This window comes from Dasypus novemcinctus, chromosome 27 (assembly GCF_030445035.2).
Source record: "Dasypus novemcinctus isolate mDasNov1 chromosome 27, mDasNov1.1.hap2, whole genome shotgun sequence".
Classification (NCBI taxonomy): domain Eukaryota; kingdom Metazoa; phylum Chordata; class Mammalia; order Cingulata; family Dasypodidae; genus Dasypus; species Dasypus novemcinctus.
This window is the reverse complement of record NC_080699.1, coordinates 20,804,757-20,829,550: the sequence shown is the minus strand read 5'-3', so window position 1 is coordinate 20,829,550 and position 24,794 is coordinate 20,804,757. Positions and strand designations below refer to the sequence as shown.

The 24,794-nt window shown below is 40.2% G+C and overlaps 1 protein-coding gene across 7 annotated transcripts in view; it reads left to right on the top strand.

Annotated features, from left to right (window-relative positions):
• LOC101422329 (NXPE family member 1) overlaps positions 1-24,105 on the top strand; it is a 41,783-nt gene extending 17,678 nt beyond the window's left edge. For all 7 annotated transcript variants that reach the window (XM_012528084.3, XM_058289028.2, XM_012528083.3 and 4 more), the window contains 4 exons: positions 2,709-3,442; positions 5,887-5,948; positions 19,101-19,313; positions 19,681-24,105. In XM_012528084.3, coding sequence (XP_012383538.2) covers positions 2,709-3,442; positions 5,887-5,948; positions 19,101-19,313; positions 19,681-20,216 — 1,545 coding nt within the window. In that variant the 3' untranslated portion in view covers positions 20,217-24,105. The remainder of the gene's footprint in view (positions 1-2,708; positions 3,443-5,886; positions 5,949-19,100; positions 19,314-19,680) is intronic.
• Positions 24,106-24,794: the final 689 nt, after the last annotated feature.

Below are 24,794 nucleotides of genomic sequence, written 5' to 3'. Positions count from 1 at the left end.
TGGGAGGTCCCAGGTTCAGTTCCCATTGCCTCCTAAAAACAAGGAAAAACAACAAGGAGACAGGCGAGAAGGCCAACTAAGGGGATGGCTCAGTAGTTGAGCACCGGCTTCCCACATACAAGGTTCCTGGTACAATCCCCAGTACTTCAAAAGAAGAAAAAAAGAAAGAAAAGGAAAAAGAAAAGAATATTTTTGTATTTGTACTATTACCCACAAATACAAGAATGTTCTTCTACAAACTAGAACAAATGTATGTCACTATTATAAGGTGGTAGGAATATGGTGATGTATGGGCAAAGTACAATTAATGTCACTTATGGACTATGGCTAACAGCAATATTATAATATTCTTGCATCAGTGTCAAAGAAGGAACTATGTCAACAATAATGGTCAATAATAGGGGGGCATGTGATTTTTTTTTTTTTTTTTTTTTGAGTAAGGAAAATGTTCAAAGATTTCCTGGGGTGATGACTGCACAACTCTGTGATGAAAGTGAAAGCCACTGAGTGTACACTTTAGATAGAATGTACAAGGCATAGGACTGTATAACAGTGAACCATGTGGTGGAAGATGGACTGTGGTTAATGGTACAAATATGAGTGTTCGCTCATGATCTACAACAAATATGCTATACATGGTGTTAATAATAGGGAGAATATGGAAAAAATATATCAAATGTACACTATGGACCATAGTTAGTGGTAAAAGTCTGATGATTTTCTTTCATAATCTGAAACAAATGTTCCACAATAATGTAAGCTGTTGACTGAGGAGTAATGTGCGGAAATTCTGTACATTATACATGATTGTTTTGTAAGCTCACATCTTCTCCAATTAAAAATTTAGTTAAAAATAATAATTTTTTTAAAAGGCAAAAAAGGGCAGTTTGTTCCTCCCCTTATAATTTTCATGCATCTGATTTATTTTTGATAATTTTTTATTTTGTTTATCCAGCTCTTCTAAAATTATGTTAAACGTTAGCTCATATGATGGTAGCTAACACCTTTCTCTTGTTCCTGAACTTGAAAGTACTTAAGTTTCCATTTATTGAACTTTTTTTTTTATTTATTTCTCTCCCCTTTGTCCCCCTGCCCCCCACCCCAGTTGTCTACTCTTCTGTGTCCATTCGCTGTGTGTTCATCTGTGACCACTTCTATCCTTATCAGCAGTACCGGGAATCTGTGGTTCTTTTTGTTGCATCATCTTATTGTGTCAGCTCTCCGTGTGTGCAGTGCCATTCTTGGGCAGGCTGCACTTTCTTTCACACTGGGCAGCTCTCCTTACGGGGCGCACTCCTTGCACATGGGGCTCCCCTACGCGGGGACACCCCTCCGTGGCAGGGCACTCCTTGCGCACATCAACACTGCACATGGGCCAGCTCCACACGGGTCAAGGAGGCCCAGGGTTTGAACCACGGACCTCCTATGTGGTAGGCGGATGCCCTATCCATTGGGCCAAGTCCGCTTCCATCATTTATTATTGAACTTATTATTGAACTTTAAGGATAAATAAATGTTGAAATACAGGAAATGCTTTTTAGCAATTACATTTTGTTGGTCCTGAGATTTTATCTTCAATCCTTTAAGATATAAATTATACTGAAAGATATTTCTTTCTGGGGCCATCTTTGTAATCCTGAATTAACTCATCATCACCCGTGGCTAACGGTCAATGTATGTTCTAAAACATGTGAGAGGCTGGCAATCACTGGTCTAAGCCCTAGTAACTGTGTGGGCCTGACTGTAAGATTGCCTGTGAGACTTCTGAAAAACTATACCCCTGGGCAATAACATTCAGTCATGAAGACTCCACCGATCTGGGCTAAGGTCTAAGAATTCAAATTCTTAGAAAAGTTTGACAGGGCAGGTGCTTCTAACAATCAACAGGGTTTGGAAATCACTGTCTTGAGTTAAATAAAAAAGAACTTTTAAACTCTCTAGCATTAAAAGTTTTAAGAAGTGACCTCTAAGATTAGTGGTTTCTAAATTACAAGTTAACATGTTTAGGAGTCTTAAGGAAAATGTGGAGGTGTAAGCAATCCAGGAAGAGGAAAAGTATTAGTAAAGAGCAAAAACTGAGAGAAAAACGGTCAGCTTCTAAAAATAAAAGTAGTCAGTCTCATTAAAACACTGAGTACAAAAGAGGAAGTGGCAGAACTAGAGAGTTAAAAAGAGGCCATGCATGAAGTTACCTTAAGAAGATGGACTTTACCCCAAAAGTAAGGAGATGCCATGGAAGGGTTAAAATTCATACTGTAGAAGGATTGATTTAGTGACAATGGAAGAAATTAACTGAAGAGGAAACAGAATGGAAGACAAAGTTTTCAACCTTGAGGTGACTATTATAATCCAGAGTATGAATATTGATGGTTTGAACTATGATACAATAGGGAAAGAAAAGACTATTTGACATAGATAAGAGGAACATAGAGGTGAACTCAAAAGAACATAGCGATAGCAGGCTGGCAGGTGCAAAGGAAGAGGAAGAGAAAATGCACTCATAAGTATTCTCTGAGTGATACATTTTGGATTCAATATATTTAGCTATAATATATTTAGGTAGAATCACAAATTTTTACATTTTATGCAAAACTGTCAGAAATGTTAAATTATATTGATGATGGCACATAAATACTCAAACCCATAGTAAGCAAACACAACTAGGGACAGGTTCATCTCATAGTATGTCACATTCCTTGTCATTTCAGTTTTGGTCTGCCTTAAACTTACCCATCTTCTTGCAACACTGGAATACCTCCACGAGGTCCTCACACCCTAAAATACCAAATAATCCAACCAGGACACCAACAGAGACTGACCTGAGAATAAAGGAGATCACGCAGAAGCTAGACCAGCTGATCCCGCCCAGACCTTTCGCCCACCTCAACTCCACCACCAGTGCAGCGCACAGCAGAGCCTCCATCCTCAACCCCCGAGACCCCTACTGCAGGGGGGAGCAGCTCGACGTCCTGCTGGAGGTGAGGGACCACTTGGGACGCAGGAAGGACTACGGCGGGGATTTCCTCAGGGCCAGGATGTCTTCCCCAGCCCTGCAGGCAGGCGCTTCAGGAAAGGTGACAGACTTCAACAACGGCACCTACCTGGTCAGCTTCACTCTGTTCTGGGAGGGCCGGGTCTCTCTGTCTGTCCTGCTCATCCACCCCAGTGAAGGGGCGTCAGCCCTCTGGAGGGCGAGGAACCAAGGCTATGACAGGGTTATTTACAAAGGTCAGTTTGTTAATGGCACATCCCATGTCTTCACTGAATGTGGCTTGACCCTAAACACGAGTGCTGAGCTGTGCCAGTACCTGGACCCTCGAGACCAAGAAGCCTTCTACTGCGTGAGGCCTCAGCACATGCCCTGTGATGCTCTGACCCGCATGAGCACAAGGAACAAAGACATCTCCTATCTTACCGTCGAGGAAAAAAGCCTTTTCCAAAGGTAAGTACACCTTTAGATATAGTGAGAATGTCCACAAGCAGAACTACGTTCCCATTTTAATTAATATGGAGCATAACCCCCTCAAATGCCTTCTCTACTCAGGGTCCAGATCAGATTTATGGCATCTTCATAGGACCCCTGCTCATGACTCCCACAGCCAAGGTTGGCATTTTCACTGAATTGTTCAATAAAAGAAGGCTGCACAAGATGAAACTCTATAATATAAGTGCCTGTATTTCTCCATGATGACTAGTGTTCACAGATTATTTATGTCTTTCATTGTAGATAAGTTTTACACAATATTCCCCATAGAGAAATATTCTGCTGTGTGTTAAGAGATGTTACAACAGAAACAGATTCCTTGAGCAGTGAATGGTAGTATCCATCCTCATTTACCCCATCATATCACTTTCTGTATATTCTCCTTCTTAAATATCTTTTGCAACCATCTGTTTCTCTTCATCCCTCATGTTACTATCCAAGTTCAGGCCACCATCATCTCATCTAGTCTCCTTGTATCGTCTTCCTAACTGGTTTACCTCTTGCCACTTGTGTCCTCTGTAATTCATTCTCCACACTGCACCCCAACTGTGTAGTCTTTACTAAAAGCTAACTTCTCCTGGTCATCTCTGGTTGACCTCATGATCAGGTATTCCTGAGTAAATACTACTCAGGTTGGAGGAGTTCTTTAGATTCCCCAAGGCTCCTAGAAGCCCATGGCTGGACAGATCTCCACAAAGTGGGTTGTAAGCTTGGTTCTCGTATCAACATGGCCACATCAACCGCATGCCTTTCTCTCCTTGTTTACAAACAAAATGCTCACATCCTGGTCTCCATGTTCTCTGCTAAGCAGGAAAACACTTTTTTATTCACAATAACTACTAGAGTCTCTTCAGGGTCATTTAGAGGATTCACAAAAGGTAACTATCCTACCTCTGGTCAACACAAATCATAGAATCCATGGATCTTTCTCTTGCCAAGCCCCAAGAACACCTATCAGTTCTGCTCCTTTGCTATCTTTCAGTAAGCCACAAAGGCTCAGTCCCCTTCCTTTTCCCTTGCCACTGCCCCCCACCCCCACCGATCCATTTTATTCCTAAGGACTCACTATTCTGGAGCCTGACTACTGAGTGGAATGCTACAGCTTCAGCAATCCCCTTGGCAGTTTTCAGAGTCAAGCTCACAGTTGTTTTCCCTTGAGGTTTCAAAATATATTTAATTGCTAATAGGATATAAAGAGTGGATACAAAGCATGGGGGAAAAAATAATATGCATTGCAGAATTTTATCTAGTTACCCAAGTTTTGTTTCCTGATCCACAGTCCCTGACTCCTTCTGAAATAAGTAAAAGCACAGTTGCATGTCTGTTTCTTCTGTTCTATGTCTGATGGTGCAGCTCACCTAATCTCCTCCTAGCCAGTAACCATCCCTAAGTCCTAGTAGGGATGAAAGACATGCTGGTTCTTTCTGGAGACAGAAAATCAGATACCAACTTACATCTGTGTTACTTGGCACCTGGACCCGCATTCCCTCCTTAACCCCTTTCTGCCTTTACATTCACACTTACAAAGGTAAGGGCTGTGAAGCAGGAGAGTCAGACAGGCTTTCATTCATTGGAGGAAAGAAATCCAACGTGGGTGCTTATTCATGCATCATATTGAACCCTGCTCACTGCCAGCACTTTGGTGGATGTTAGAGAGACAGCAGTAGACCAGACAAATGCATTGCCTTCCTTCAGGAAGCTTACAATTTTCAGAAAGCAAGTTTCCAGAAAAATTGAAGGTAAACATCATAGGAAACATGGAACAAGAGAGAAGCAGAAGGGAGCAGATGTAGATCAGTGGTCGAGTGCCTGCCTCTCATGTACAAGGTCCCAGATTCTATCCCCATAACTCCTAAAATTAAAAAATAAGAGAGAGAGAGAAGCAAAGGCACCATGATAAGAGATCTTCACATCACAGTAAGGAGTACGGACTCTGAAGGTAAACGATGAGGTGACAACCAAGGATTTTAGGCAGTGAGGCAGTTGCATTTGTATTTAGAAAGGGGGGCTTGGCAGTTGGGCTGAAGAATTTAAGGGGACTAAACTAAAACAGGTAGTCGATTAGAAAAATTAAGTGTGAACTTAACTGGTGATGTGGAAGCAGAAAGAGGAAACAGAACTCAAAGATTAGATAAATAGTTTGAATATAAAATTCCAGGGCACTTTGATTGCATGTGGCAGATGAATAGCACTACCCTGGACTTTAGAAGCTCTCAGCAGGTTGAACTGTCTTCCCAAATCCTAATTTGTTTACAGTACCCAATATATCTTAGATTTACAGCAACAATAATAGTTTTCAACTGGAGAAAACTTAAAAAATTCATCCTTTGCTCACAGGTGTTTCATGTTACCTGTATTGTATGGACAGACAGGAGGCTAATTTATTGTCCTATTTTTTGAAGGTCCAATGTGGGAGTTGAAATGCTGAAAGGTCTTAAAGGCATTGATGTCTCTGGATGTAACAGTAAGTCTGCTCTGTCCTGCGGTACATGTTGCTTGGCATCGGTCTCTTATGGGATCACTTACACAGAGGAATGCTTTTCAGGGCCAACCTTAGCAATCGCAGTTGTCCCAGAGCAAAATTCCTAGCAGCTGTCAAGGGTGTTATTCACCTTGGATTTTAAAGCGAGAAATCAATTCCAGGAAATTATTTCAAATTCTGTTTATAATAGATTTCATCTCAATTTATCCGAAGGGGAAAATATGAGTTTACTACTTTCACTATTAAATCTGGGAACCCATCTCTTAGAGCCAATACTGAGACATGGAGCAATTCTCTTTGAAGAATATCCACAACTTCAAAGTAGGAACATTTTAATTTTGGCTTCCTATTTCCCTGTTGGCATAACAGCGATTTGACCATTATGGAGCTGGCTAAGTGGACTCTAAGGTTGTTGCTTTTATAACTGATGCTGCGGCTTAAAGTCCACATCCTGTATCTTTATCTGAATTTTTAACATGAGCAAGATTATCATGATCTTTGTTCAACAGACCAATGGGAGTGAGCACATGGTGGAATGAAGCAAAAGATGAGGCTTGAGAGAGAAGAAGAAACTAGGTCACAGAGGTTCTCAAGTGCAATGCTGAGGATTCAAGTGTTTATTGAGAAGGCTTTTGAAAGCCGTGGAAACCAACTGAGAAAGTGACATGATCCACTCTGTGCTTTAAAAAGCTAATTCAGAATTTAACAAAATATGTGTGATCTATAGGAAGAATTTAAAATGTGACTAAGGGATATAAAATAAAACCTAAATAAAGAGAAAAAAATACCCTGGTCTCTGGATGGGATTGCTTGATATTGAAAAGATGTCAGTTATGTTTGTTTTAGCTTTCTATTGCTGCTATAACAAACTACAACAAATTTGGCAGCTTAAAGCATCAAAAATTGGGACTTCTGAGAAGATGGAGGATTAGAGATTTAGGGGATTCTCTTCTCTCCCAGAAAAACAACTAGAGGTCAGGCAGAAAGTGCCTGAAACAACTGTTTTAGGGCCCTGGAAGCCAGAGGAGAACTGGGCAGGACCCAGGAAACAAAGGGGTGAAGAGAAGGAGAAACTGTGGTAAGCATCTGTGAGTACCTTGGGCTGCTGCTGCTGCAGGCACCCAATTCCCACTCTTAGGGCAGACACCTTCAGATCATCCAATCTCTGGCATGTGGCTATGGAATGAGAGGGCCACAGAGGTCTATATCCCCAGGAATAGGGGGATGGAAGGTCACAGCCCACTGCTGATCCAGCTTTTGGCCAGCAAGTTTGGACTGTGGCAGTCCCACAGTTTCTACCTATTCTGCCAGGTACTGTAGGGCTATTGTATCCACCTGGGGGGCTGGCAGAAAGATAAAATAGCCTGCTTTCTCAAATACCCTCTTATTACCTGGGACTGGCTACAGCTGATGCAGGGGGGAGCGGTAATTTCTTCCTCCCTGGGAAAAGGGAGGGGAAGGTGTGGCCAAAGGACAAGAGTAGCTTCTGATCAGTGAGTTTGAACTGTGAGGCTTGGTCTGAATAGCTGACCCAGAAGGGGAACTCTCCTGACATTGTCTCAAAATCACCTATCTGGTGGTAGTTCCAGAGAACACATTCCCCTCTAGGACTGAGCTAAAAGGTTTGTCAAAGAATGCCGTCTGCTGGCAGGTCAGGAGAGTGCATGCCAAAAAATAATTAAAAAAGAGGGGTTTGGGAACTTTTATTGCCCCTCTCCCCAAAGCACTTGAAGACTGGTCTGCACCTCTTTAGTGGGTCTCCGGCCCTGTTTTGATCAAAGAGGTACTGGGTTCAATCCCCAGTACCTCAAAAAAAAAAAAAATATATATATATGTATATATACATCATCATGCTATCAAGAGACTCAACTTAGAACAAGGATACAAATAGGTTGAATGTGATAAATTGGAAAAAGATATTGCAAACAGTAACCAAAAAAGAGCTGGGGTAGCTATACTAATATCAGGTTTTAAATGCAAAAATGTTGTAAGAGACACATAAGGCCATTATATATTAATAAAGGGACAATCCACTAGCAAGAAATAATAGTCATAAATATCTATACACCTAACCAGGGTGCCCGAAAATACATCAGGCAAATTCTGGCAAAACTGAAGGTAGAGATAGACATGTCTACAATGATAGTTGACATAGTGAGTTCAATACTCTACTCACATCAATAGATAGAACAACTAGACAGTAGATCAACAGAGAACCTGAAAATACGATAAATAATCTAGGCCAAACAAACATATACAAACATTGCACCCTAGATCAGCAGGATATACAGTCTTCTCAAGTGTTCATGGAACTTCCCCTAAGATAGACCACATATTGGGTCACAAAACAGGTCTCAATAAATATCAAAAGATTGAAATTATACAAAGAACCTTCTCTGATCATAATGGAATGAATTTGGAAATCAAAAATAGGCAGGAAATGGGAAAATTCATAAATACATAGAGGCTAAACAACACAATCAGTGGACCAATGAAGAAATTACAAGGGAAATTAGTAGATATCTTGAAAGAAATGAAAACAAGAACACAACTTATCATAACTTAAGGGATACCATGAAGGCAGTGCTGAGAGAAATTTAGCCCTGAACATGTATATTAAAAGGGAGAAAGAGCTAAAATCAAAGACCTACCTGAACACCTGGAAGAACTGGAAAAAGAACAGCAAACCATTCCCAAAGCAAGCAGAAATGAAGAAATAATAAAGAGTAGAGCAGAAATAAGTGAAAAAGAGAAAAAATAAATAAAAAACAATAGAGAGATCAACAAAACCAAAATCTGGTTATTTGAGAAGATCAATAAAATTGACAAAAGCTTTGCTAGACTAACAAAGAAAAAAGAATGAATATGCAAATAAATAAAATCAGGATTCAAATGAAGGGCATTACTACTGACCCCACAGAACTAAAAAGGATCATAAGAGGATATTATGAAACACTGTATGCCAACAAGTTAGACAACCTAGATGAAATGGAAAAATTCCTAGAAATGCACAAACAACCTACACTAACTCTAGAAGAAAGGCAAGACTTCAGTATACCAATATTAAGTAAAGAGATTGAATCAGTCATCAAAAATCTCCCAAGGACTAGATGGCTTCACAGGTGAATTATTTCATTTCAAGAAGAATTAATATCAATCCTGCTCAAATTCTCCCAAAAAAAATTGAAGAGGAGGAAAATTAGGCAGCTTATTTTACGAAGCCAACATCACCTTAATAACAAAGCCAGATAAAGGTGCTACAAGAAAAGAAAACTACAGATAAATCTCCAATGAATACAGATGCAAAAATTCTCAACAAAATACTTGCAAATCAAATCCAACAGCATATTAAAAGAAGTATACACCACAATCAAGTGAATTTTATTCCTGGTATTTACAAGGGTAGCTCAACACAAGAAAATCAGTTAATGTAATACACCACATTAACAAATCAAAGAAGAAAAAGATGATCATCTCGACTGACACAGTAAAGGCATTTGACAAAACTTAACAACCTTTCTGAATAAAAACATGATAGAAATAGAATGAAAATTCCTTAACGTGATACAGAGCATACATGAAAAACCCACACTAACATCATACTCAATGAGGAAAAGCTGAAAGTTTTCCCTCTAAGATTGGGAACAAGACAAAGATGCCCACTGTCACCACTATTATTCAATATTATGCTAGAAGTTCTAATTAGGACAATTAAGCAAGAAAAAGAAATTGAAATTAGAAAACAGAATGTAAAACACTCATTATTCACAGATGATATTATCCCATATTTAGAAAATTCCAAAATATTAATATCTATGACAAAGCTACTAGAGCTAATAATTGAGTTCAGCAGGATACAAGATCAATATACAAAAATCAGTACTGTTTCTGTATATTAGCAATGAATAATCTAAGGAGGAAATCAAGGGAAAAAATTCCATTTACAACAGCAACTAGGAGAGTCAAATATCTAGGAATTAATTTAACCAGGATATAAAAGAACTGTATTCAGAAAAATACAAAATATTCCTAAAATAAATCAAAGAAGGCCTAAAGAAATGGAAGGGCATTCCATATCCATGGATTGGAAGGCTAAATATCACGAAGATTTCAATTCTACTCAAATCGGTTTACAGACTCAACACAATCCCAATCAAAATTCAAGATCTTACTTTACAGAAATAGAAAAGGTAATTACCAAATTTATCTAGAAGGGAAAAGGGCACAAAATAGTCAAAAACAACCTAAAAAAGAAGAATCAAGTCAGAAGACTCTCAGTTCCTGACCTTAAAGCAAATTCCAAAGCTACAGTGGTACTGGCATAAAGATAGACACATTGATCAGTGGAATCAAAATCAGAGTTCAGCAATAGACACTCACTTCTACAGTCAACTAATTTTTTATAAGACTTTGAAGTCCACTGTACTAGGACAGAACAGTCTCTTCAACAAATGGTGCTGGGAGAACTGGATATCCATAACCAATAGAATGAAAGAGGACTCCTACTTCACTCCCTATATAAAAAATAACTCAAAATGTATCAAAGACCTAAACATAAAAGCCAGGCAGAAAAGTCCTAGAAGATAATGTAAGAAAGCATCTTCAAGATTTGGAGGTAGGAGGTGAGTTCTTATACCTCACACCCAAAATGCAAACAATGAAAGGAAAAATAGATAAATAGGACCTACTAAAAATTAAACACTTTTGTACTTCAAAGAACTTTGTCAAAAGAGTGAAAAAGCAGCCTACTCAATGGGAGAAAATATTTGGAAATCACATATCCGATAAGGGTTTAATATCCATGATATATAAAGAGATTCTACAACTCAACATAAAGACAAATGACTTGATCAAAAAATGGGCAAAAGATGTAAATAGACATTTTTCCAAAGAGGAAATACAAATGGTGAGGGGGGGAAAAAAGCACATGAAAAGATGTTCAACATCACTAGTTATTAGGGCAAGGTAAACCAAAACTATGAGATATCACTTCACACCTATTAGAATGGCCACTATTTAAAAAAACAGAACACTACAAATTTTGGAGAGGATGTGGAGAAACAGGAATGTTCATTCAGGGTTAATGGGAATATAGAACGGTGCAATTGCTTTGGAAGACAATTTGGCAGTTCCTAAGGAGGTTAAAATAGATCTGCCATGTGATCTGGCAATTGCACTACAAGGTATATACCAAGAAGAACTGAAAGCAGAGAGAGGATCAGACATCTGCACACCAATGTTCATTCAGCATTATTCACAGTTGCTAAAAGATAGAAACCTAGGTGTCCATCAGCCAATGAATGGATAAACAAATTGTGGTGTATACATACAATGGAATATTATTTAGTAGTAAGAAGAAATGAAGTTGTGAGGCATATGACAACATGGATGAGCCTTGAAGACCTTATGTTGAGTGAAACAAGTCAGACACAAAAAGACAAATATTCTATGATTTCACTAATATGAACTAATACGATGAGCAAACTCATGGAGTAAACAGCTAAAATATAGGTCACCAGAAGATAGAAGTAGAATAGAAAATGGAAAGATGAGGATTAATTTTGCAGAATTTGTAAAATGGTAGTTTGTAAATGTTTGGAAGTGGATAAAAGCAATGATAGTGCATTTTAGTGATTGCAATTAGCAGCACTAATATATGGGTAGGATAGTGGTTGAAAAGGAAAGTTTAAGATGATGTATATCACTAGAAGGAAAGCTAAAAGATGAACCATGGGGCCATATAGCAGAGCAAACCCTCGTATGGACAATAAGTACGGTTAATAGCACATATATAAGAATGTTTTTCTCTGAAACAGAAAAAATGCACATTAATGTTACAGGATGTTAATAATGGTGATTTTTTGGCAAAAAAAATACAACTAAAGCAAACTATGAATGTAAAGAATAGTAATATATTAATATTATTCCATCAATGGTTAAAAAAGGAATTATGCTAAGTGAATGAAACCAGACATAGAGAGATACAAAATGTTTGACTACATCTATATAAAATGTACATACAAATAAAAGTATAGAGATGGAAATAGATGAGCAGTTATATGTGGCAGGGGAAGGACAGAGGGATCAAAAGGTGACTACTAAGAGGTAGGGTTTTTTTCCTTTTGGAGTAATGAAAATGTTCTGCCATTGATTGCAGTGATAAATGCACAAATCTATGAATCTATCAAAAGCCATTGGTTGTACAGTTTAGATGGAGTGTATGGTTTGTGAATAAGTTTCAATAAAATTGATTTTAAAAAACATCAGAAAATTACAAGCTTACACTTGTGTAGAGCAGAAGTCTGATATAGGTCTCAATGAACTAAAAAAATCAAGGTGTCATCAGGGCTATATTGCTTTCTGAAGACTGGAGAGGAAAATCCATTTCCTTGCCTTTTCTAGCATCTAAAGATGACTCATATTCCTTGTAGCACCCTTCCTTCATCTTCAAAGCCAGCAACAGTAGCTCATGTTGTCATGTCACATCTCTCTGACCCACTCTTCTGCCTTTCTCTTTCACATTTAAGGACTCGTGTGATTAGGTTGGTCATGCAGATAATCCAGAATAATCTCCCCATCCTAATGTCCATATCCTTAATCACATCTGGTAAATCCCTTTGCCATGGAAGGTAAATATTCACAGGCTCTGGGATTAGGACAGGACATCTTTGGAGAGGTCATTAGTGTGTCTACTGTTGCAGCAAAGCCAGGAATTCTGAACTGCAGAAAGACCCAAAACTGGCTCTCAGGAGAAGCGGAGGAACAGATTTATTACACGCAGGCCTAGAGGAGAGTCAATCTCCAAATTCTGAGCCCCGTTTTTCAGTATTCATAGGTTTATAAAGGATTTCAGGTGGAATCAGCATAACTTTTGCTCATTGTCTAATGCGTTGCTAGGCAAAATTTTGCAAGCAGGGTTATAGAAGCAGAATGCAGCTGCAAGGTTGTGGGCTGATTTACAGAAGTGGAGGGGGGAGTCACTCATTTGATATCTTTCTTCTAGACCATGTTTTCACAGGCTGATTTACAGAAACAGGGGGCAGGAGTTATTCATTTGATATTCTGCAAGGCTATGCCCTCACAGGTCAACTCACAGAAGTGGGGGCAGGAGTGACTTGTTAGATATTTTTGCAAGGTTATGCTTTTTATTTCTCAACAATTCCCCCCTTTAACACCCTTATAATTTTTATAGGGCGTTACTTGAGCTAAGTAGAAAAACAACTTATGGTAGTAAAGCATTTTACAAAACACAAGTATGTTGTTAAGATTAGTGTCCTTTTAGCTACACTCCAGTCTCTGGAAGCTGTAGCTGAAAGTCCAGTCCCAAACAGCAAGCTGAGTAGTCCAAAGAGGAGTAGGAGCCAAAGGGAACAGGAGTTCATCTAGTCAGGTGATGGCAATTCTCGGTGGCTCTGGGTAATTCAGATTTTCAAGGGGCAGTCATGTGCAGGGTAAGTTGCCCAGTTGTCTTGTTTTTCATTGGAGTGTGATGAATCCAAGGGCCAATACCTGAAACTTTGAGAGCAGTGGGGGTTACAAGGATAAGAGTATGTGGGCCCATCCAGGTAGGTTGGAGGGGCTCTTTTTTCAATTTTTACCCAAATTAGGTTTACAGGCGAGTGGGTGTATTGGGTGGTCTAATGGGATGGGATCCCAAGACAGGACCATTTTGTATATTTGGGCCAGGATTTTTTCCAAGTGCTGGAGGACAGACTCCTAGCCAGTTTTTCCTAGGAGCCTGAGATTTCCCTTGACAGTTTGAATAATTGGTAGTGATTGTTTAAACAGAACTTCAAAAGGTGAGAAGCCTGAGGGTACAGTCTGACTTTAAGGAGGGCTAATGGGAGTAGATTTACTCATGGGAGGCCAGTTTTTTTTTTTTTTTTTAACAGACCTTGGCTAGGGTGGTTTGAGGGTTTGATTTATGCGTTTTACTTTCCCTGTGCTATGGGGCCTAAATGCTGTGTGAAGTTTTTACCTAATTCCTAACATTATGCTAGCTCTTGGATGACAGCTGACACAAAACCTGGGCCATTGTTGCTGCTTATGGATAAAGGTATCCCATGCCAGAGAACTATTTCTCAGAGCAAAGCTTTAGTTACTTTTCTTGTTTTTCAGTGTGGGTGGGAAAGGCCTTGACCTAGTCCGAGGAGGTGCACATTATTACTGATAAGTACCTATACCTTTGACTTGGTTTTATTTCTGTAAAGTCCATTGTTAAGTTTTTAAAAGGGGCAGTCCCTGTGAATGCCAGCCGGGGCCTGGGGATATTGGGAGCGGTTGTTTTTTTAGCACAGATTTGGCATTGGCTCCTAACCATGGTGCAAAGCGAGCTCATCTGGGTAATGTAGTAATATTTTCTGAGCAGGGCTTTTAAAGCAGTTTTGTGTGTTTTTTTTAATGGGTGAGCTGGTGGTATTGTTGAACAAGGGTGTAGACAGCCCCCTCTGGGATGAAGACATGGCTATGCGGGAGTAGCCAGTTTTCCTCTTGGTTCTGGTGCCTTTCTTTTTCTTTGCCCATTCCTGTTTTCCTGGGTATAGGTTAGTTTTTTTAATGTGTTGTTTTAAAAAGGACAGGTGAGATACCAGTGGTGGGGTGCAGTTTGAGGGCCTTTTGGGTTGCCTGTCGAGCTGCTAGTGTATTTCCTTTAGTAACTGCATCCGTTTTCTTCTGATGTTCCTGACAGTGTATGACAGTAATCCTGCTTGGCTGCCAGACAGCCTTCAGTAGTTGAAGGACTTTTTTTCCCTGCAGTTAGGAGTCCCTCTCCTCATAAACTGCTCCATGGATATGAACAGTAGTGAATGCATACCGAGAATTAGTGTAAATGTTTACTGTTTGCCTGGTGGCCAGTTGTAGGGTTTGAATTAGCGCCCAGAGTTTTGCTTTCTATACAGACTACCTTTCAGTTAGGGAAGCTGGTTTTATTACTTATTTAGCTGTGGTGACTGTGTATTTAGTAAGCCTCTTTTCATTTCTGACAAAACTGCTGCCATTTGTGAATAGGGTTTGATTTGGGCAAGAAAGTGACCCATCCTGGAGGTTGGGGCAGCGGATATACACCTTTTTGTCATGTCTGCACAGTTGTGTTCATGAGTTCCTCTTTTGGTCAGCAGGAAAATGGCAGGATTTAGGAAAAGAGGTAGGGGAGTTTTTTGAATCTCTGCAGGAGCTGAGTCCAAATTAATTGAGTCCTTTTTTTTTTTTTTTTGAGTCTTGGGATTCTCTCATTTAAAAGCAAATAGTGACTGACTCTGGGAAACTACCTGCAGGCAAAAAAAAAAAGCATCCTTTAAACCCAGACACATAAACAAGGTGGCCCCAGGAGGTACTGGCAGCAGCCGGGAGTTTCAGGGTGAAATATTCCCTTTCTGGGGTAGCCTTTCTCAATTGGTTGGGTCTGGATTTTTAAGGCTGCTGCTAATAGGGAGACCTGCTGTTTTATTTGCTTTTTTGCTTCCCACTCAGCAGTTTTTCCCAACTGGCGAATACTTTGTTTGCAACTTTGAGGAGCTGGGAGATGTTTATCTCTGTGAACCTGTTTAGCTTCTGAAGTTTTTGTTTGATGTCCAGTGCCGCCTGGACTACGAAAGCTGTGTTTTGACCATTTTCTGGCTTTCTGGGGTTTCTGGGTTGAAGGGGGTGCAAATTTTGAAGGCTTTGCAAAGTTTCTTATAAAAATTTCCCAGAGGTTTTTCAGGCTTTTGAGTGATGGAGGCCATGTTGGACCTGTCTGTGGGCCACCTTGCTCCTTCCCATACTCCTCTGAGGAGGGCTTCTTTTTTTTTTTTTTTAAAGATTTATTTATTTATTTATTCCCCTCCCCCACCCCACCCCGGTTGTCTGTTCTCTGTGTCTATTTGCTGCGTCTTCTTTGTCCGCTTCTGTTGTTGTCAGCGGCACAGGAATCTGTGTTTCTTTTTGTTGCATCATCTTGTGTCAGCTCTCCGTGTGTGCGGCGCCATTCCTGGGCAGGCTGCGCTTTCTTTCGCGCTGGGTGGCTCTCCTTACGGGGCGCACTCCTTGCCCGTGGGGCTCCCCTACATGGGTGACACCCCTGCATGGCACGGCAGGAGGAGGGCTTCTTGATACTGCTGAAGGGCAGCCTGTTCCTGATCTGTGTTAAAGTCCCAGGCCAGTTGAGCTTTCGGTGCTGCTTCTCAGGCCCATTCCTCTGGCTCTAAGATAACTGCGGGGGCTGTTGCTGCAACCACTTTTTGGCTTCCATGAGGATTTGGTGCTTCTACTCCATATTGAACAGGGTTAGGAGGAGCTCGCGGTAATCATCCCAAGTGGGATGATGGGATTGGAAAATGGACTCCATGAGGTTGATAAGAGCCTGAGGCTTTTCCAAATTTGAAGGGGTGTGGTGCTTTCAGTTTAAGTTATGGAGTGCAGGTTGGGACCCACTTGGACTCTGTTGCGCAGGTCATGGAGCCACAAACTGGATCAGCAGAGGCAAGCCTCTGCAGTCCCCACTCATTCACTCAATCACTCAGAGGTTACACAGTCTCACCCAAGGGACTGCCCTATCCTGGAATCTCAAATCTCGAATTTTAGGGGAGGTGATCAGTCTCCCCTTTTGTCCAGAGACGGGCCTGACTGGGACTCAGAACCCCAGGGCTTTACCTTTCCAATGTCTCCTGGTGTTCAATCCACCTCTCCACCAAGTCAGGCCAGGGTGGAGGATGCGGCCCACAGGAATCCTTTCCCCAAAAAGGGATAGGTGGCGCCACCTTTTGCATGTGGAGATCTCCGCTGACCACGCCCTCCAATCCTAAACCCGAGGCTCAAAGGGCCAGGCTCAAAGGTTGGGTTTCCGGGTCAGGGAATCAAATGTTGTGGCAAAGCCAGGAGCAAAGCAGAAAGATCCAAAACTGTCATTCAGGAGAAGTGGAGGAACAGATTTATTACGCACGGACCCAGAGGAACGTCAATCTCCAAATTCTGAATCCCGTTTTTCAGTTTTCATAGGTTTATATAGGATTTCAGGTGGGGTCAGCATAACTTTTGCTCATTGGCTAATGCGTTACTAGGTGAAATTTTGCAAGCAGGGGAGTTACAGAGGCAGAATGCAGCTGCAAGGTTGTGGGCTGATTTACAGAAGCAGGGGGGTGGGATGTCACTCATTTGATATCTTTCTTTTAGGCCATGTTTTCACAGGCTGATTTACAGAAACAGGGGACAGGAGTTATTCATTTGGTATTCTCCTGTGAGGCCATGGCCTCACAGGTCGATCCACAGAAGTGGGGGCAGGAGTGACTTGTTAGATATTTTTGCAAGGTTATGCTTTTTATTTCTCAACACTACCACGATCTCTAAACTAATCAATATAGAATTCTAATACCATTACCCACATACTATTAAAAATGCTCAAGCTTATCCTAAATTCTGAAGTAAAATAAACAGGCAAGAGTAACCATAAGATAATTTGTTAGATATTTAGAATAGACCTGTAGAACAAACTAATGACTCCTGACAAAAGGAATACTCTGATACATAAATATTATACAAGATATGGCTTACGATAATAAACTCAAATGCTATCTTTTCACCAAGGATGCCTGTACATGTAAGGATGAGGGATATTTGATAAGCAAAGTTTTTAAGTCTCCAGGATCATGGTATTCAAGTATCCAGAGTGTGATATTACCGAACCTCATAGAATCCCAACCATGTTGCACTGAAATTCTAACATAATTAATTTATAGGATTATGAAAATTCCCTTTAGCAAGCCACATCACCAGGACTTAATGACTGGATTCCAGGTGCAATTTCCAATTCTGCCACCAACAGAATATGACACTTTGTCCACAGGTGACATAATTAAGAATAGGCCTTATACTTGTGCAAACACACTGTAGCCAAGTAATGATGACTATTCTGTGGACATAGGCAACCAGAGACTACAAGGCCCAGGAGAGACTAAGCATGGAGGGAGAAGCAAAGACGGTTGGTTCTCCCAATATCCATTCCTAATAGTTATTCCTCTTTAGTATAAAATGCCATCATTTTAGCTGGGCCCATGACCACCCAGCTAACAGTCACAGCTTTCCAGGCAGTGTGGTGGCCATGACTAGATGCTTGCCAGGAATGCAGGGGGAAGTGATATGAGAAGCTTCTGTCATGCCTTTAAAAGTATAACATCATGCCTTCCTTTCCTCATCTCTCCTTCCTACTGGCTGAAATGTAGAGGTAATGGTGAGAGATGAAAGAACCATGTGACCATGAGACTGGAAACATATGTTGAGAATGGCAGAGCTCCAAGACAGAAGGAACTGGAGTTTCTGACACCAAGCCAGAGCATAGCAGCCCTGGTCTGATCACTGCAGGGCTGTTACGTGAAGGAGAAATAAACCTGTACATTTTAAGGCCACTGTGTTTCCTATCTAATACAGGATGTGGTATCAGTCTAGGAGCACTGGTTTAGGAGCCTAAATATAAGGCACAGTGGGGAGGAATGCAACAGATGAGAAATCTGATGATTTTGTTATGTCATGGCAAAACCTTAGAAGGTTGACCATGTGCCAACAGGGCCTTTAACTCTAGTAGAACTTAATGGAAAATCTCAGGGTACTGTTTTGTGTTGGCTGCTTCATGTTACTTTCAGCAAAGCCCTATTTTTTTAAAAAAAGATTAATTCATGCTAGATATTTTATATTATTTGAAGTTTTAAAAATACATATATATTTTATTTTTAAAAAACATGGAAAATTGTGATGATTCCTTCATTAATGGTACAAAAACAAATTATTTGATGCAAGGACACCATCAAGCAAGCCATTAATTTATTAAGGTTAGAAACAAAGGCCTAAGTTACCACAAAATCAGTAAGCATGGCAAATAATAATAATAATTTTTAAAATAGACTATCAAGATTTAGCTAATGACCAGATTTTGGAGAAAAGGAACAGGGAAGAGTCAAAATGACTCAAAATTTCTCAAAAGAATGAGTAGACATGCCTAAAACAAAGCTGGTAATCAAAAAATAGAATGGGAAGGAAGTAGGAAATAAGATTTAGAGAAAGAAAGGAAAAGATCAGAAAAGGGAAAGATGAAGAAAGAAGGCTGGATATTTCCAAAATAACTTATGCCAATAAAATCACTTACTACAGCCTGTCTATTTCCAGAGAGTGAAAAAAAAAAAGAGAAATGCCAAATCGGAATGGAGACTCCTGTCCCTGGTGGTTATACTTTAAAAGGAAAGTGGTTGACAACATTTTGTGATCATATTCAGTTCAACACAATTAAGATAAATGAATGCTTGAAAGGAAAACTCATTTACCTCCTGGGAGACTCGACGCTACGTCAGTGGATCTACTACTTACCCAAAGTTGTAAAAAGTATGTAGTTATTTTATATTCTTTTAGAAACTCAGGCTGATTTATAAGGAATTTTTAAAGAAGTCTCTATTCTCTTTTGGCAGCATTTTGGTTTTGTTTACAACTTCATTCAGTCCTCTGAATTTGAACCTTTTTATTTAAAATGTATTTTCTTCCCTTTTTCATAAGAAATGTTGTTCCTCTATAAATTCCAATGAAAAGTTTACATTTTAATTGACATTTAACAAATATGAACTACCCTAGAGGGCAGAAATGTTTCAGTCAGAAATAATCTGGGTCAGTGGATATTTAAATGATTAGAATTTGCTTCTAAAACTATTCATCATTGCCATCTAGTTAAAAGATCTATTTTTTTTTTTTTAATCAGCACTAAAATTTTTTGATCTGCATGGAACGGGAATGTTTAAGAAACATTTGCTTCTGGATGCAGGAAGACATACTCAGATTCAGTGGAAAAAGCATAGCTATCCTTTTGTCACTCTTCAGCTCTACTCTATAATAGATGAGGATTATATCCCTCGAGAAATTGACCGGATACCAGGTGACAAAAACACAGCCATAGTCATCACCCTCGGCCAACACTTCAGACCCTTCCCCATTGACATTTTCATTCGTAGGGTCATCAATGTCCGGAAGGCTATTGAACGGCTGTTCTTAAGAAGCCCAGCCACTAAAGTGGTCATTAAGACAGAAAACATCAGAGAAATGAACATAGATACAGAGAGGTTTGGAGACTTCCATGGCTACCTTCAGTATCTTACCATGAACGACATTCTCCAAGATCTCAACGTGGGTGTCATCGATGCCTGGGACATGACCATTGCATATGGCACCAATAATGTCCACCCACCCGATCATGTAGTTGGACAGCAGATTAATATGTTCTTAAACTACTTGTGCTAAAGGATGAATTATAGAACATCACCAGGAACTGTCTCTCCAAACAAATAAGAAGTTTTCATTGTTTTAGGGACAAAGAAAATAGAATACAGAGGACTCTATCTGAGCAGGTCATTTAAGAACAATGACAACCAAGAGGGCAGAAAGTGAAGTGAGCCAGACCTGAAAGATGATCGTGCCATGCCTATATGTGATAATGTTCCTATTTTTTTAAGCATTGGGTCACAGTTTCTATCACTTGATACATATTGGGTAAAAGAGATGATGTAAAACCTAACTTTTTTCTGTAAAGTCTCAGATTGTAAATGTTTTAGGCTTACGAGCCATACCTTCTCCATCACAGTTGCTCAGTTCCACCACTGAAATGTGATAGCAGTGCTAGAGAATGAGTATGGCTATGTTACAATAAAGCCTTTTGTACTGACACTGAAATTTGAATCTCATGTGATTGTCATATGTCAGGGAACATTATTCTTCTTTTACAACTTTTTTAAAAATGGAAAAAGCATTCATAGCTCACAGATCCTAAAATTAGGCAGTGGGCTTCATTTGGCCCATAAGTCAGAGTTTGTCAATGTCTGGTTTAAAGGAAGAACTTACCAGCAGACATCACTTACTGGATGAAACAACAAGCATTTCTTACTAAGGTCAGGAACAAAACATGGGTGCTCAGTACCACTTCTTTTGAACAAAGTACTGGCAGTCCTAACTAAAACCAATGGAAAAAAATGAGAGCTATACATGTCAGAAAGGAACATAAGTAAATGTTTCAGGTTATTTGATCATTCTCTTAAAAAAAATTAAGAGTCTAAACAGAACTATTTTAAAGAAAAAAATAAGTTAGAAGGTGCCTATGGTGATTTGAAACTGTAAGAACCCAAAAAAAAATGATGTTCTTAAAGTTAATCTTTTACTGTGTACGTAGACCCATTGTAAATAGCATCTTTTGATGAGGCCACTTCAGTTAAGGGGTGACCCACCTCATTCCGTATAGCTTTTAATCCTTTTACTGGAGTTCTTTATAAATGAGATGAACACAGAGCGAGAAAACCATGGAAGCAAGATGCTGAAGGCAACGAAAACTGGAAGAGAAGGGAGAGGCTACCATGTGGCAGATGACCCAAGGATTACTGGCATTCAATCTTCAGGAAGAAAGCATCACTCTGAAGATGGTTTGATTTGGACATTCTCACCTCCTCAAACTATAAGCTAATAAATTCCCCTTGTTAAGCTAACCCATTTCATGGTATCTGCTTTCTTTTTTTTTTTTTTTTTTTGTCTTTATTTTTTAAGGTATCTGCTTTCAACAGCCTAGCAAACTAAAATAGTGCCCTAACGTAAGTGCAGCATACAAAAATCAATAACTTATCTCATGGAAGCCATAGCCAAATAGACAACACAATTAGAACTTTATACTATCTCCACATGGAAACCATGCACATCTTTTGTTATATTTAATCCTAGAAATTTGATACTTTGTAACCAATTATAAATATATCTTTTTAAATCTTTAGCAATGTAAAATATGCTATATGTTTAGAAATGTGAACAAAACTTAAAAATAAATCTCAGCAAACTATTAAAAATAATGCCAGAGTAGTTAAATAGTTCGTAAGAAATATAAGAAAAAATATGCAAGATCTCTATGCCAAATACCATAAAATTTTAATGAGAGAAATTTCAGAAGACCGAAGAGAAGATATATATATACTATAGCCACAAATTGAAAGACTAGACTTGTTGACTTGATATAATTCCAATCAAAAACTAAAGAGAGAAGAACCTGCAAGATAGCGGTGGAGTAAGGAGTTCCTAGAGTCAGCTGCTGCTACAGGGCAGTTAGTAAACACCCAGAGCTATCTGAACCTAACTGAAGCACCTGTTTGGGGGCTCCAGAGGGCCAGAAGAGCATCCTGCAACATTTTTGAAGGAATAGAAGGAGACTGCCCATTTGCAGAGAAAACTCATAAGCAGAGCACTCCACACCCTGGGGGCTGGTGCCCATCCTCCACAGGAGGCACAAGCTGTCTCTGGAGCTGTTCCGCAGCTAGAATTGAAAGCTCCACTTCCCAAAAACAGGGGAGGAAGAGAAGGTTGGGCACCAATTTCAGCTACTGATGACTAAATTCAGCAGGCTAAATTATAATTCTGAGAACAATTAAAGTTTGAGCCTGTCCAAGTCAGAAAGAGGCTGAGAGCCACCACCTTAACTCCACGCCTGGCACAAGGGGAAGAGGGGCGGACTGAAAATCTCTTTGCTGGTGGAGACCAGCTTCTTTGCATCCAGGTCAGATTGCAGCTCTAGTCTAGGTCCCAGTGCCAGCTCCAGCAGGGAGGAGGTTATGGGGACCTGCGCCAGCCTCTCCGGGAAATTGCCAGCCAGGCTGTGGAGGCCAGTTATTGACCTACTCTTGTGATGCAAGCTGCCCCAGGAGCTATGCTGTGGCTGGAGTTGGAAGTTCCATTTCCCAGGAACAGGGGAGGAAGAGACAGTTGGTTGCCGATTTTGGCTACTCATTGGTGGACTCGGCTGGCTAGGATATAGCCCTGGGAACAGCTGGGGTATGAATCAGCCTAGGTTCAGAGGGAGGCCAGTGGCTGCTGTTTTGACTCCGCGCCCAACATGAGGGAAAGCCAGGACTGAAAATACAGTGACAGTAGGAACTGCACCAAGATTGGCCTGCAGCTGTAGGCTGGCCTTCAGCCCCACCTCAGGCAGGGAGGAGGCTGGCGGGCCCTGCACCAGCCTATCCAGGTAATTGTAGGTAACTTTGTCTGGCATAGATTGAAAATCAGAAGTCTACCTGGGCAACTGCGGTCATCTCAGACCTGCACTGCATAGATAGTTGCCCACACCGGCAGCTTCATTTCCGCCCCAGGCAGGGGAGAAAGAAGCATGAAGCTTCATTAGTCTTTCTAGGCAACTACAGTCTAGGCCTGCATGACTTGGATTATTCCACACAGCTGTGATTCTGTCCCTATCCCTGGCAAAGGAGAAAGTAGGAAGATGCTTCATTGGTCCTAGGTGCAATGAGGGCACCTTGAGCCTCCACAGTTTACAGCACCAACTACAAGCTTTGCTTCCACTGCAAAACCAGCAAGGGAGAAAGGTCAGGAAGCCCTAAACTAAAGAAAAAAACTGCACCCAGAAAAAACACTCTAGTAAACCAGATGTGAAGACACCAAAAAAATTACAGTCCACACCAAGAAACAGGAAGCCATGGCCCAGTTAAAGGAATAAGATAAGCCTCCAGATGGCATAAAGGAGTTGAGACAACTAATCATAGATCTTCAAACAAATCTCCTTAATAAGTTCAATGAGATGGCTAAAGAGATTAAGGATATTAACAAGACACTGGATGAGCATAAAGAAGAATTTGAAAGCATACATAGAAAAATAGCAGATCTTATGGAAATGAAAGGTGCAATCAATGAAATTTTTAAAACATTGGAATCATATAATAGCAGATTTGAGGAGTCAGAAGAAAGGATTGGTGATCTTGAAGAAATGGCCTCTGAAGGACAACCACCACACCATGGAGCCTAGAGTGATTACAACTGAAAGTGGGAGGATTGCATCCAGCATCCATGTGGAATCTGAGCCTCCTCTTGACATAGAGGTGCAATGGACACAACCAATCCAATGTCCACATAGAAAAGGTGGCATTGGATTGGAAAAAGTGGACATGGTGGCTGATGCGTATGGGGAAAGACAGGAAGAGATGAGAGGTGGAGGCGTCTTTGGGACATGGAGCTGCCCTGGATGATGCTTCAGGGGCAATCACCGGACATTGTAAATCCCCACAGGGCCCACTGGATGGAATGGGGGAGAGTATGGGCCATGATGTGGACCATTGACCATGAGGTGCAGAGGGGCCCAAAGATGTACTAACCAAATGCAATGGATGTGTCATGATGATGGGAATGAGTGTTGCTGGGGGGGGGGGGGGGGGGAGAGGTGGGGTGGGGGTAGTGGGGTTGAATGGGACCTCATATATATATATTTTTTAATGTAATATTATTACAAAGTCAATAAAAAAAGAGGAAAAAAAAAAAGAAAGTGAACATGCAAAAGAACAGATGAAGAAAAGAATGGAAAAAATTGAACAAGTTCTCAGGGAACTAAATGACAGAAAAAGGCATGCAAACATACATGTAATAGGTGTCCCGGAAGGAGAAGAAAAGGGAAAAGGGTAGAAGGAATATTTGACAAAAAATGGTAGAAAATTTCCCAATCCTATTGAAGGACATAGATATCCATGTTCAAGAAGCACAACATACTCCCATTCGAAAAAATCCAGACAGACCAACTCTGAGACACATACTTATCAGAATGTCAAATGCCAAAGACAAAGAGAGAATTCTGATAACAGCAAGAGAAAAGCAATGCATAACATATAAGGAATACCCAGTAAGATTAAGTGCTGATTTCTCACCAGAAACCATGGAGGCAAGAAGACAGTGGTCTGATATATTTAAGATACTACAAGAGAAAAACTTTCAGGCAAGAATCTTATATCTAGCAAGACTGTCTTTCAAAAATGAGGGCGAACTTAGAATATTCAAAGATAAACAAAAACT